The sequence below is a fragment of the Anabrus simplex genome, chromosome 1 (assembly GCF_040414725.1).
Source record: "Anabrus simplex isolate iqAnaSimp1 chromosome 1, ASM4041472v1, whole genome shotgun sequence".
Classification (NCBI taxonomy): domain Eukaryota; kingdom Metazoa; phylum Arthropoda; class Insecta; order Orthoptera; family Tettigoniidae; genus Anabrus; species Anabrus simplex.
The window spans coordinates 845,252,557-845,266,253 of record NC_090265.1 but is presented as its reverse complement, the minus strand read 5'-3'; the positions used below and the strand labels follow the sequence as shown (position 1 = coordinate 845,266,253).

Sequence of the window (13,697 nt, the reverse complement as noted above, 5' to 3'; positions counted from 1 at the left end):
CTCAATGATATTCAGATTAGGGATTGGTGTAAGGTAATAACTGGCACCAGTACAACCATGAAAACATCGCCCTGATAATCACACCTCGACCGTCGAAGTGATGAACCAGAAATCGGGATAAGACCATATAACCTTTTTCCAATCATCTCCAGCCCAGCAGCGATGTTTTTGTGCCAACACATGTGCTGCTTTCAATGGAGTACAGTCAGCACTGGAGTATGACTGGGTGTGCAGTTCATAATGTTATTTGCTCTACATCGCATTAACTACTTATATGGTTTTCAGAGACAATGAGGTGCCGGAATTTTGTCCCACACAGGAGTTCTTTCACATGCCCAGTAAATCTACCGACACGAGGCTGACATATCTGAGCACATTCAGGTCTGCAGTTCTATGCATAACAGTGTTTGATAAACTATGTGCTGGGAAACATCTGTGTGGTCATCGTTAATGGACCTGTTGACAATTTATTGCACTGTGGCACCGTGATCTCTGGCATCAATGAGCTGCTATTGACACACTACTGGATGACACACTATTTATCCATCATTGCACCACTTGCAACACATTTTCACAACAGCAGTAGAGAGCAGACCATTTGCTCTCTATCAAACCTGGCCATTTTTTCCATTCTAACACTGGACACGCTACTCATGGTGAGCCACTAGACTGGCCTATATATACCATGCTACCATGTCACGTGTTATACTTCCCGCTCCAGGTGTACTATATGTTCCCGGGTTGGGGTGATCATAATGCAACGGCTCATCGATGTTTTATAAACATGGCACAGCACACACAAATCCTTGTAATGTTAGAGGTTGTCAATATTTTTGTAGGATTTATAATTGATATATTAACCTCCCCAAAAAACTGAATGTATATGCAAGTTTGGCATACTGTTACATGTTGATCCTCATTACTCCCCTTACCTACTAATACCACTTAATTCGAACACTTCAGGACAAGCAGAGACCAGATAAACCAATAGACAGCAGAATATTTTGCCTCCTCAGAAAGAAAATCTTATGCATGTATTTTCCTAGTATTGTCAACAAAAGCAAGATCTGCTACTTGGTTCTTAAATTCCCACTTCATTCTGTTCTGCAAGTCATTATGACATGGATATTAATTGACAGGATAAAGAATAAACATATCTTGTTTGTAAGAGAGAGAGAGAGGTAGACTCAGGTGTAAATATTAAACGTTTCTAACTGGCTTCTTTTAGAGAATAAACAATGTTTCTCAGTGTTAAGTTTATAAACTGAGGGGTGTTACTAGCATAGCGGCTTAGCTGCTGGATTCCCACCAGGAGGGTTGAAATTTGATTACTGGTCAATCCTGAGTTGGAATTTTCATCTGAAAAATTGCATGGTATCAGGAAGGGCATCCAGCCAAACCCCAAAATAAGCCAGGTAGCACCAGCAACCCCAGAAATACCTGGGATAAGCATGAGTAATTTATAAAACCTGCATCTTGACCAAATAGTCATCATCAAAATTTTCAGTTCAGAAGAACCAGCGTTTTATTTCCAGCCGGTTCAGGAATTTTAATCACATCTGGTTAATTCTTCTGGCTTGGATGTTTGTTCCAACACATTCCTCTTCTCGCTCACACACAGTACACTACCAACCACCGCAAAAATATGCAACAGTGAATACATCCTTCCATATAGAGCAAGTAGGTGTAGACCAAATGAAAAATTAGGATAATGCTAATAAAAAATGTCATTTACAACAGAACTAATGTAGACTAATAAGACACTTGGATCTGAAAATAACATAACCTTTGATAGAATGATGATGATGATGATGATGATGCTTGTTGCTTAAAGGGGCCTAACATCTACGTCATCAGACCCTAATGGAACGAAATGAGACGAAATATGATGACAAATTAAAAGTCCAAAATCCTCCACTGACCAGAATTCAAACCGTGAGGAAGAAGAATGAATGGATATGAATTTAAAACCATCAGTGGATCCAACCCGCAATGCCTCACATTCATAGAAACTGACATAAAACAATAGTATTACTGACCAAGGGACTTCTTCTATAGCACAATACTGAATCAATGATTCTTGTAATAAAAAGAGGTCCAAAATCAAAGTCATCTGCCCTCATAATGGTACTTATCGCTAGGAAAGTAGAACCATGGTATTTATCATGTTGCGGTACTAATCAAAAGTAGCGTAGACTCGCGGTATTTCACACATTATGGTACTACTCACAGGTAATGAAATACGCACAGACCTATGGTGTTTCGCACATTGCGGCACCATTTACAAGCAATGCAAACCTATGGTGTTCATCACATAAGTGTACTAACCACAGGGACTCGCAATATGCCATTGTGTTCCTCCTACAGTGGGTACTAATCATAGGCAAGCCAGAACCATGGTGTCACTCATATTGTGCTACTAACCACAGGTACTGTAAAAGCTGGCAACGCACTCTGTTGCTACTAATCACAAACCTATTTTGTACCTAACATAGTGTTACTACGGGCAAGTAAAAGCTACCCATGGTGTTCCCCGCGTGGTGGTAATAATTACAAGTAGTCTCACGGTTCTAATTTGATCATCCCTTGGTCGCCCTTTTTAGTCGCCTCTTATGACAGTGCAGGGAATAAGACAGAGTTTGAGGGATGTTCCACCATTCAACACATTGTAAAATATATTCAATTATAAGAAGACCGGTTTAGACTCCCTTGGAGTTGGACCACAGGTACACTAGGACAAATACCGTATTTACTCGTGTATTAGACCCCCCTTGGCTTTTAAAGATAAAGAAAATGAAAAAAAAAATTCTCGCATACAAGACCCCCTCCCAACGTAATTAGTCTGAGAAGAACAATGATTCCGCTTTGAAGCAGGTACACGCAGGGAATACCGTGACTGTATTCATCTGTGGCCCCCACCCACAAGGGGTTGTGTGTTTGGTCTGCGAGAGGTATTTTATTTCCCTCACGTCCGCTGGCAAACCGGTTAGGACCCTGCTATCCGCCACCTGGGATGCGCCACGTGGGAGTATCACCTCTCCCCCTGCTACGCCAGCGTAGTAGGTTCGTGGTTAATAGAATGATTATCAAAAGCATAGGAGGGAACGTTGGACCACAGGTACACTAGGACAAATACCGTATTTACTCGTGTATTGGACCCCCTTAGCTTTTAGAAACGAAGAAAATGAAAAAAAAAATTCTTACATACAAAACACCCTCCCAACGTAATTTGTCTGAGAAGAACAATGATTCCGCTTCAAAGCAGGTACACGCCTTACTGCAGCTCTGATGACATCACATAAATTTGTGAATAGTTTCGTCCGTACGACCCACGCAATGAAAACGCGTCGAAATCATGTGGTACATCTGTGCTTCATAGTTAAGAAATGTCCGCCTCCGTAACGTAGGCCCATTGCAGTTCTGATTATGTCGCACAAATAGGTGCATAGTTATAGTTTTGTGTCTGACCCGTGCATTGCAAACACACATCAGTCATGTATATACGTCTGCATTTTGTAGTTAAGAACGTCCGCCAGCGTAATGGTCAGCACAATTAGCTACCGTTCTCAGAAGTCTGAGTTCGATTCCGGGTACCGCAATGCCAGAGATTTACGAATGACAGGAAGGTTGACATTTGCTAAAAATGGTACATGCAACTCCCTTCCATGGGGGACTTGTCTAAAAAGAGTGGCACCACCTCAGAAAGGAAACGAGTTTACTTTAGATAAGAAATATTCATGGTTGTTATTAATATAGCAGGCGAGATCATTAACAAAGTGATCATTTAATATCTCGTAACTTGGGCCAATGTTAGTTTTTTGGGAAAGAAATAGTTTAAAACATGATAAAAACAATCCAATCATAATGATTGTTTTACTCGCCAATGTACCTCACGAACAATAATAATAATAATAATAATAATAATAATAATAATAATAATAATAATAATAATAATAATAATAATAATAACAACAACAACAACAACAATTTTAAGAGACCCTGTTTAACAAATTTCGGAGACGCGCAACAAAACATTCACTGCATTAACAAAAAAAATGGAGACAACGATCGTACAAAATTCAACATTATGATAAAAAGCATTACCACAACACCTGTAAAATGTGGCAAACTTTCCTGTTATTTATTTTTAATCTTCCCGTCGTGGAACTTCTGGCACTAGGCGAGCACTTAATAGCATACCTAACCTAAACAGTGTGGTCTCCCTTATTTCATTTACAGCTATTTAGGTAAATCCTGATGTGATAAATGTGGAGAACAAGCATGAAATATACTTAAAAATAAGGGTTTGGCTTTCAACAGCAGCAGTTATCCAAAGAACGCTTCCAGTAAATATGTATTACATTCGGAAGTGCAACTCATAACATACGCTAGTTATCAGCTGGTTATTTAGCACGCTTTCTACAACACGGCTTCATTCGGAAGGAGTGGCTTGTGCTACACATACACCAATTGGGAATATCAGAGACCATCTCCAGAAACCATTTGGAAACAGATTCTCACTGTTTGGACTCTGTAGTCCAGAATAAAACTCTTTAAAAGTTTCAAAAAAGACGAGACCTTGAAATATCAAAAGCTCAACTGACAGAGACAAATGACTGGATTAAGTTCTCTTGTACCAATATCGCATAATATGATAATACAATACCCTCAGCCCTTTTTTTATGGGGTTGAGTATGAAGTGAGACGAACCCTCGTAGCGAGTTTTAACGACCATATACCCTTCTTGACACCAACCTAACCAGAGGAATTAATGAGATGAAATGAATGATGTGATATGAGTAACTAAAACTGACTATAATGTAGGCCTAAAAGTAGTGTTCACCATTTAACGTCTTTTTACATTTAGAATTGTTGCCTTCAAACAAAAACAGCCAGTATAACTCAAATACATTCATAAGTTTGTTAAAAAAAGAACAGTGTACAATGTTTACATGTATAATTTATAGCTCTTTATAACCTAGAAGCTATGTATACACTGCACAAAATTTGAGGTTATTGCATATTGGACCCACCCTTCACCTTACATTTTTTGGCTGTAAATTTGGAGAGAAAAAAAAAAATGGGGTCCACTATGCGAGTAAATACAGTATGTTGATGTTGAAACAAATGCTGAAAACAAGGTGGACATGGAAATTATAACTACACTGCTGTGCAAAAGATGAGACTGATAAAGCAACATAACAACTTGGTGGAAATGAAAGAAAGTGCGGTAACATGTTGCCAGAGGTCTCCCACATGTCCATAGAAACTTGGCATGAGGTCAGCGTGAATATAACGCAAAATGGGTCTGGCCCCACAAAATGAGGTAGTTGAAGGAATGGGACAAGACAGTGTAACTCAATGAGTGAGCTGTTACGTTGCACCGTGGTGGTGTTATTCATTACAACATGGCCCAGACACAACATATGGATGACTTCACACGAGGAAGAATCATCGGGAAACTGGAAGAAGGGCAAAGTGTGATGAGTGTAGCACAGGAGTTTGGTATTGCTCAGAACAATGTTTCACGTGTTTGGAGAGCATTCCAAACCACAGGCACTACTGCCCGAAGGAGAGGAGGGGGTCGACCACGGTCAACTACAGCAGCAGATGACCACTATATTGTGCAACAGGCAAGAAGAGACTCACGTCAAACAGCGGGTGCAATTGCAACCACATTTAACAGGACTGCAAGGCACACAATCTCATGCTCCACAGTGGCACGGTGACTGCAAGGGTGTGGTCTATTTGCCCGACGACCATTACGTTGTGTTCAGTGGACACTCGCACACTGGCAGCACCGTTTGTAATGGTGCTAAGAGCATCAGATCTGGACACCAACCAGGAGTGGGATAGCGTGCTTTTCTAAGATGAGAGTAGATTCAGTCTGAGTAGCGATTCTAAATGTACCCTCATCTGGCGTCAGGTGGGAACACATAATGCACCCAGGAACATTGTCAAACATGATCATTTTGGTGGTCTAAGTATTATGGTGTGGGGAGGCATAATGTTGCATGGGCGAAACGACCTCCAAATCTTCGAATAGGGTACACTCACCAGTTAATGTTATTGTGACAGTGTACTCTTTCGTTATGTGCATTTTTCCAGGGAGTGCAATTGGCCCCAACTTCATTTTTATGGGTGACAACGCCCGATCGCATTGAACAGCATAGGTGGAGGAGCTCTTGGAACGGGAGGATATTCGGCGAATCCTGCCCGTTCCCCCGATTTAAATCCCATCAAGCATGTGTGGGACATGTTGGGCAAACATATTACAGCACGTCCACATGCACTAATGACCATCCAGCAGTTGTCAACCACGATGGTAGAGGAATGGAACGCCCTACCACAAAATCTCCGTACCAATCTTGTGGCCAGCACGGGAACACATTGCAGAGCATGCATCGCTGTCCATGGTGACCAAACATCCTTTTCAGAACGATGTCCCTTCTTTTGCGATGTCCAGGGGACCATCATGTAATTTACTGTCTCTGTATAAAAGTGTAATTTCTGTTTGTCTCATCACATATTCCTTTCAGTACCATACTGTAGCAGTTCTTACTATGTCTGGCTCAAGTTTCATCGAGCTGTGTTACTTGGCAGTGACAACATGCAACCTCACTACGAGCCTTCTAGCGCCAATGCTTCTCCTTGACACACTGACTAGCCCCTAGAAGCATTCTTATTTACAAGAATTAAAACTGAGGCACTGTAAAACTCAAATTTGCCACCATTTTCTGTGTTGCTATTGGCCAGCTAGAGCTGCCAACTTCGCTCAAAATGAGAAAATCGCGCAGTTGCTAGAGGCCTGTTGACCACTTTGTTGCTCCCTGCCCAGTTGTCTTGTTACAAGTTGGACGTAACCAAGCCACACCAATAATCTTTTCACTAACCTGGTCTTGAAACTAATTCCAAAGTTGGCAGCATCGCTTAGCCCGCTGTGACATCGCCCGAGGCGCACCATGCTGAATTCCTAACCTCTGTGACATCGGCCGATCCGCGCCATTTGGGATCTGTAACCTATCGTTCATGAAGGGTCTACAAATCTTTACCAAAATAAGGGTTATCGCCATAACATCCATGTATATCATAAATTTGCAATAAGAGAGCTGACCTTGAAGGTTTTCCAATTACTACGAGATGTAAGGAAAAGTGAAACAAAACGACGTAAAAGTTGTGCTTTTTATTTTCATTGTGTATATCACGATTGCAATGGTCTGATACCATTATGTATAGTATGAACATGTCCGGCTCCATGGCTAAATGGTTGGCATGTGTTGGCTTTCAGCTCAAGAAGTCACCATTGGGTCGGGTATTTTAACTTTCGTTGGTTAATTCCGAAAGTTCGGGGGCTGTGTGTGTGCACCGACTTACACATTAGGATTAATCTTAGGTAGAGCCGCATTTTTGTTAGCGCGTAGATCGCCTATCACGCAACAACTCGAAATATATGCACCTGGCTTCGGAGGCCACACGTCATTATTATTATTATTATTATTATTATTATTATTATTATTATTATTATTATTATTATATTTACATGACAAAAAATGCTCAAATACAGTAGGCCTACTCATATTTTATTATTTTGCTTTCCCCCTATTTTATATGTCACCTGCATTTATTGTTTTCCTGCATTCATCGTAATTCCTCCCCTTGAAAAACGATGCATCGAGGTTTTACTTTACTGTTAGTTGCTAGGATCTTTGGCATTGAAAATGTAAACAACTAATGAACTGACGATGTAGCCCGCTGTGCTGTACTCGTTACGGTCAAAGCGTAGTACTGTTCAAATGAAAAATAGTGCCTAACTACAATCAAACATGTCTTCCAAACTGTGCAGAGTCCCACCGACGCAAGCAGGTAGGCTGCCCTCTTTCACTGACGGGAAATGGTATGACCCTTCTAGCATGATCACAGAACCCAGCAACTGACACTAATTTTATGGTTTTTGATGATGCCACAGTGGTGAAATTTTGTTCCCCGCCTCCCAGGAGTTCTTTTAAGTATCAGTAAATGTGCCGACATGAGGCCGACCATTTAATACTAAGAAGTGGTAATGGAGCATCAAATGCAGAAAGTAGTTTACAAAAATCAAATGTTCTGCTAGATGCAGTTAACAGTCTTTTTGTAAGTTGCTTTACGTCGCACCGACACAGATAGGTCATATGGCAACGATGGGAGAGGAAACGGCTAGGAGTGGGAAGGAAGCGGCCGTGGCCTTAATTAAGGTACAGCCCCAGCATTTGCCTGGTGTAAAAATGGGAAACCACAGAAAACAATCTTCAGAGCTGCCGACAGTGGGGTTTGAACCCACTATCTCCCGAATACTGGATACTGGCCGCACTTAAGTGACTGCAGTTATCGAGCGCGGTCAGTTAAGAGTCTTAGATCAGTTTCAAATGAGAGAATAGGATAGTCAGAACATATTTTCAAAGCCTTGATCCCTGCTACATGACATTACACATAAACCACAAAATAGACACAATGTACCATACCTGTAGACAGTCTTTGCCTCCGAGCTGTTGAAGCTGGGAGCAGTAGCCAGGCACCCAGAGCCGCGTCCCACTTCTCCCTCCGCAGAAGAACACTTGTCACGTGACACAATATTTTTATCCACTCGCGGTGACCCAAGAAATGCGATTAGGGCAGGACAGAATTTCTGCCATAGAAATGTGGTGAAATGTTTGTTATTGTGAATCTGCTGGGGCAAGCTGGATACCAGTGTATGAAGACACTCCAGCAGGAACACCATGCTATTTCCACAACGACCAATACTGGAAGGAAATGGAACAGGCAAATATTTATATTAATCCTTTGCATGAGTAATGTCCACATTTAAAAGTTCCTCTGTAGTTTCCAAAGATAACACTAAACATTGTTAGTGCTGTGAATGCTAAAACAACTAATACACTTCATAAAAACTTGAGTATGAATAAAACTTCAGAATGAACATATTACTAAGTTCTACACTGCAGTAGAAACTACAATACATGCAAGATTCCATTTGTATGTGGAAATAACTCAAAATTTTTATATCAATTGGTTTGATTATTAAAAAATCACAGCCAGAAATAATGATGTTCTGTTTTCTAAGTAACAAATATTTGCAAAATATTCGATACACACAGACTTCAGACTTGCAACTTCCCAGTGACTGGATTGATTTTAAGATCATTTTGCTCGAATAGCCAATATATAAGAGCTTTACACTTGCAATTTATAGGCAGGCTGATATGGCAGTTCAATGTTATATTAAGAAGGAATAAATACACTGACCTGTAGACTAAGCGGACTCTTGTACGGAAGCATCAGCACCAGATATTGTATACCTTGACGTGTCATTCATAATAAAATATTATTATTATTATTATTATTATTATTATTAATATTATTATTATTATTATTATCATTATTATTATTTTACATCCCACTAACTACTTTTACGGTTTTCAGAGATGCTGAGGTGCCGGAATTTTGTCCTACAGGAGTTATTTTACTTGCACAAAGCTGGGGTATTTCAGCACCTTCAAGTACCACCGGACTGAGCCAGGATCGAACCTGCCAAGTTTAGGTCAGAAGACCAGGGCTTCAACCATCTTATCCACTCAGCCCAGCTAAAATTTCCACATGTCGTAGCACATTCAAAAGCTCAGTACAAGCAACAGAGATATTAAAAGGTACTTGCCCCAAGCATTCTCAATCAAGTTCAAATGTACATTTTACAATTGGGTTTTTCTATATAACTCTCAGGTTAATGTAGCCTGCTGGTCTGCAATGCATGACACCATAAATAAAGTTCCTACACTCCCAGAAATATCTGCTGTAATGCATGACACCATAAATAAAAGTTCCTACACTATCAGAAATACCTGTTAAGTCTTCAGCCTGGAGGATGATTGGATCCTCAAATAGCACCACCAAAGGTTATGTGGTCATAGAGAAACTGCAAAAACCAATGATAGCACCATAATCAGGTGTACAGGGCATAATGAGGAGTGAGGAATTTTGCCATTACTTTCCTCACTGGGCCAGAAAGTGATACAGGCAGCACAACCGGCCCTATCAGTTGCATCTTACAAAAAAATTGGATGCACTAATGACACAAAGAAAATTATTACTGTACTTAGCACCACCCATATCTCAGCAGCTTCCATAATATCGCACCCACAATGAAACTAAGATTTCAGCGAAAGCTACATTTTGCTTTGACCTGTGCTACGAGACAGATGCAAAAATCTGCATCCAAGAAGAAATAGCAACAGGTAAATTCCCAGTAATATAGATAGGTCACCATTCAATGTCTATTGAAATGGACTAAAAATTCTAGAATATTATTCCCAATAACCTCTATTCAAAATTATGTTGAACACAAAGGGCACTAGGAAAGTTTTGCAATGTGAGTGAACACTTTAGACTTTTTCAAAATAATTTCCACCACACTCAATACACTTCTCCATACATCGAAACCAGTCATTGAAACAACTCTGCCACTTTTCTTCGGTTACTTTTTCACAGAAGTTCCTCATCAAATGCAAAACGCTGCCCTTTCAGCTTCATCTTCACTTCTGGGAAGAATGCAGTCATATGGGGTAAGATCAGGACTGTATGGAGGGTGATCAAGCAGTCAACCCTGATCTGGCAGGAAAATCCATTGTTACATTAGCACAATGTGCTGGAGCATTGTCGTGTTCCAAGAGCCAAGTGTTGAGCCGTGACCTTGGACGGAGCTGCTTGAGAGCCTGGATGACCTGAGGCAGACAAGTCTCACTGTACCACATCGCAAAAACTGTCCTTTGTGTTTCTAGCACAACCCGAGTCAGGATGCCCCGTTCAGTGAAGAATACTGCAATCATCCTTTTCTTTACTGACCTTGACTTTCGCACAGTCACAGGAGTACCCTCATCTTCAAACAGCCACACCTTGTTCTGGGATTTTGTTGGGACATCGTAATAATAAAGCCAAGTTTCGTCACCTGTAATGATGCTATTGACGTTACGGGAAGTCAAACTGTTTTAGCATTTCTCGGGACCATTTCACTAGATGTGCCCTTTGTTCCTCTGAAAGTGAATGGGGCACCTGCCTCTCTTGCTGCAAAATTTTCCTCATAGCTTCAATGTTTTCCTCAGTCACTGATTCAGACGGTCGCTCAGAACGAGGATCGTCTTCAACCCCAAAATTTCCCCTCTGGAACTATTTAAACCAGCGGAAACTTGTCCAAAGTGGACAGTCTTTCCCCAGCACAGGAGTCATTTCCTCCAGGCACTGGTCAACAGTTAATTCACGGTCAAAATTGTAGCAGATAGTTGCGCGATATTCACCTTTAGACCACACTGACATCTTAACTTGCTTTCAATCCCAATGCTTGGTAACAACTGGCGCGAAGTTTGCACCTTGATGTCTTCTAAACCGGTTTTCACCCCTCTTTTCATCTCTCACCATAACAGGGGTGTCCAGCCAACCGTTCTTGCGTATTAACTTTCCTAGTGCCCTTTGTATCTTGAAGTAATGCCTTTGCTGGCAAGATGTAGTGTTTACAATGCACTACGTCTTCTCGTATGGGCTAGAGCAACTTTGTTACATCCCACTAACTACTTTTACGGTTTTGGAGATGCTGAGGTACTGGAATTTTGTCTCATTCTTATCCTTAGCTTGGACAATATGAAAGTGACTGAGGTATGAGCGATGCTAGTAATGCCATTCCTTATGCAGCCAGTCCCTGTTATGAATGCTGTGAAAATATTGCTCGTAAGGTCAGTCGGTGCATTCATTTTAGTGGACTTGGCAGACTGATACGTAATAGCAACTTCTGGCTCAGCAATTGGAAAATTCATCACTCCTCATTTCTCAAGTACGCCTCTTCAGTTATGCCTAGGCCATCTACAAAATCTAATAGTGGAGCTGTAGAGGATCCAACCAACCTTCGGGCTGACAACTGTACGTACGTACATACAGACATACATACATACACACACCTTGAAGTACTTACATGTCATCATCATAATTTCTTCGCTCCAGCAAGCTGGGTGCGGTTGTGTACGAGCCTCCTCCAGTTTGTTTTATCCATCCACAGATGCTGCTCATGTATGCGACACCAGTTCACATCTCTAATTTCACGGTCCTTCATTATCTGTTTTTCCCAAACATCACGAGGTCTTCCTCTTGGTCTCTTCCCAGGTTCTTTGTGGTCAAAGTATGTTCGAGGAGTCCTGTGAGCGTCAATTCTTTTCATGTGACCATACCATTGCAATCTCTTCACTTCTAGAGTCTCCAGCAAGCTTCTTTCCAATCCAAGCTGTTGTCGGATATCCACATTCCTTATTTTATCCATTTTTGTTTTTTTGTCGACAAGAGCGGAGGAACTTCATTTCTGTTGCCTGAAGACGACTCTTTGTTGGTCCAGTAAGTGTTGCTACTTCCAGGCCATACATCAATATAGGTACTAGATATATTTTGTACAAGCTGATCTTGGAAACTAACGGAAATGTTTCATCCCAAAGTATTTGACGTACAGCGTGATAGAATTTGGAAGCTTTCTGTATTCTGTTCCTAATCTCTTGATGTAGGTATTGTCTGATGACAGAACAGTACCTAAATACTGGAAGTTGTCTACAATATCCATCTCCTCATCTCCAATTCTTAGATGAACAGTTGGAGAGTTTCTACTCATCACCAAGCCAACTGTCTTTGTTTTGCTGATTTTGAGACCTAAGGTTGTAAAAGCTTCATGACAGAGATCTAGTCTAGTTTGTACTTCCGCTTCTGTCTCACCTCATACCATTACATCATCAGCAAAAACCAGGGCATTAGTTGTTGGATCCTTTCTCTTAACCGCTTTTAAAACTTCATCCATTATGATTATGAAGAGAAGTGGTGAAAGACAACTTCATTACTGGACTCCACTCTTCGTTTCAAACCAACCTGACCTTCCATCCTGGACCTGGACACAACACTTGGTTTCATCATATAATCGTTGTACTCGTGCTATGATGTCTTGGGCACTTTCTTATGTCTCAAACATTCCCATATATGCCTGCAAACAGTTATAAGTGTTTTACCTTTCTCCTAATACTTCTCATAGAGCATTCTGGTGGCAAAAATGAGGTCTATAGGTGATCTACGAGGTCTAAATCCATGTTGTTCCTCCTCAAGTGTAGGTTTAACATATTTTCTAATCCTGCTCTCAAGGATTTCGTAGATTTTGAGGCCATGTAACAGCAGAATTATACCTCTGTAGTTGGTACATTTCTTTCTATCACCTTTTTTCAACAATGGGATGATGACTCCTTGTTTCCAGTCATTGGGTATTACATTCTCTTTCCAGATCCTATTTAGTACCCTGTACATCCACTGTTGTCCTACCTCTCCTAGTGCTTTGATCATCTCAACACTTAATTCATCTGATCCAGTTGATGTGTTGTTTTTCAGCTTAGATATTGCTGTCTCTACTTCCAAACATGTCAGACTAGTGGTATTTGTGTTGCCAAAATCATTTAATCGTCTAATGGAGCGACATTTTCATAACAGCTCAGCAAAGTTTCAAAGTGCCTTTGGAACTCCTGTAATATTTTGGTCTTATCTCTAGTCACCTCACCATTAGGAAGTTCTACAGATTGGATAGATTCATTTTGAGTTCTTATCCTTAACAATACTGTATAACAGTTTTTTATTTCCATCATGCGTTATTTTGGTAGCCA

General features: G+C 40.7%; 1 protein-coding gene across 1 annotated transcript in view; it reads right to left on the bottom strand.

Moving 5' to 3' along the window:
• LOC136874117 (brefeldin A-inhibited guanine nucleotide-exchange protein 3) overlaps positions 1–13,697 on the bottom strand; it is a 428,916-nt gene that overhangs the window by 343,186 nt on the left and 72,033 nt on the right. Inside the window, exon 7 of the mRNA XM_067147676.2 lies at positions 8,499–8,777. Coding sequence (XP_067003777.2) covers positions 8,499–8,777 — 279 coding nt within the window. The remainder of the gene's footprint in view (positions 1–8,498; positions 8,778–13,697) is intronic.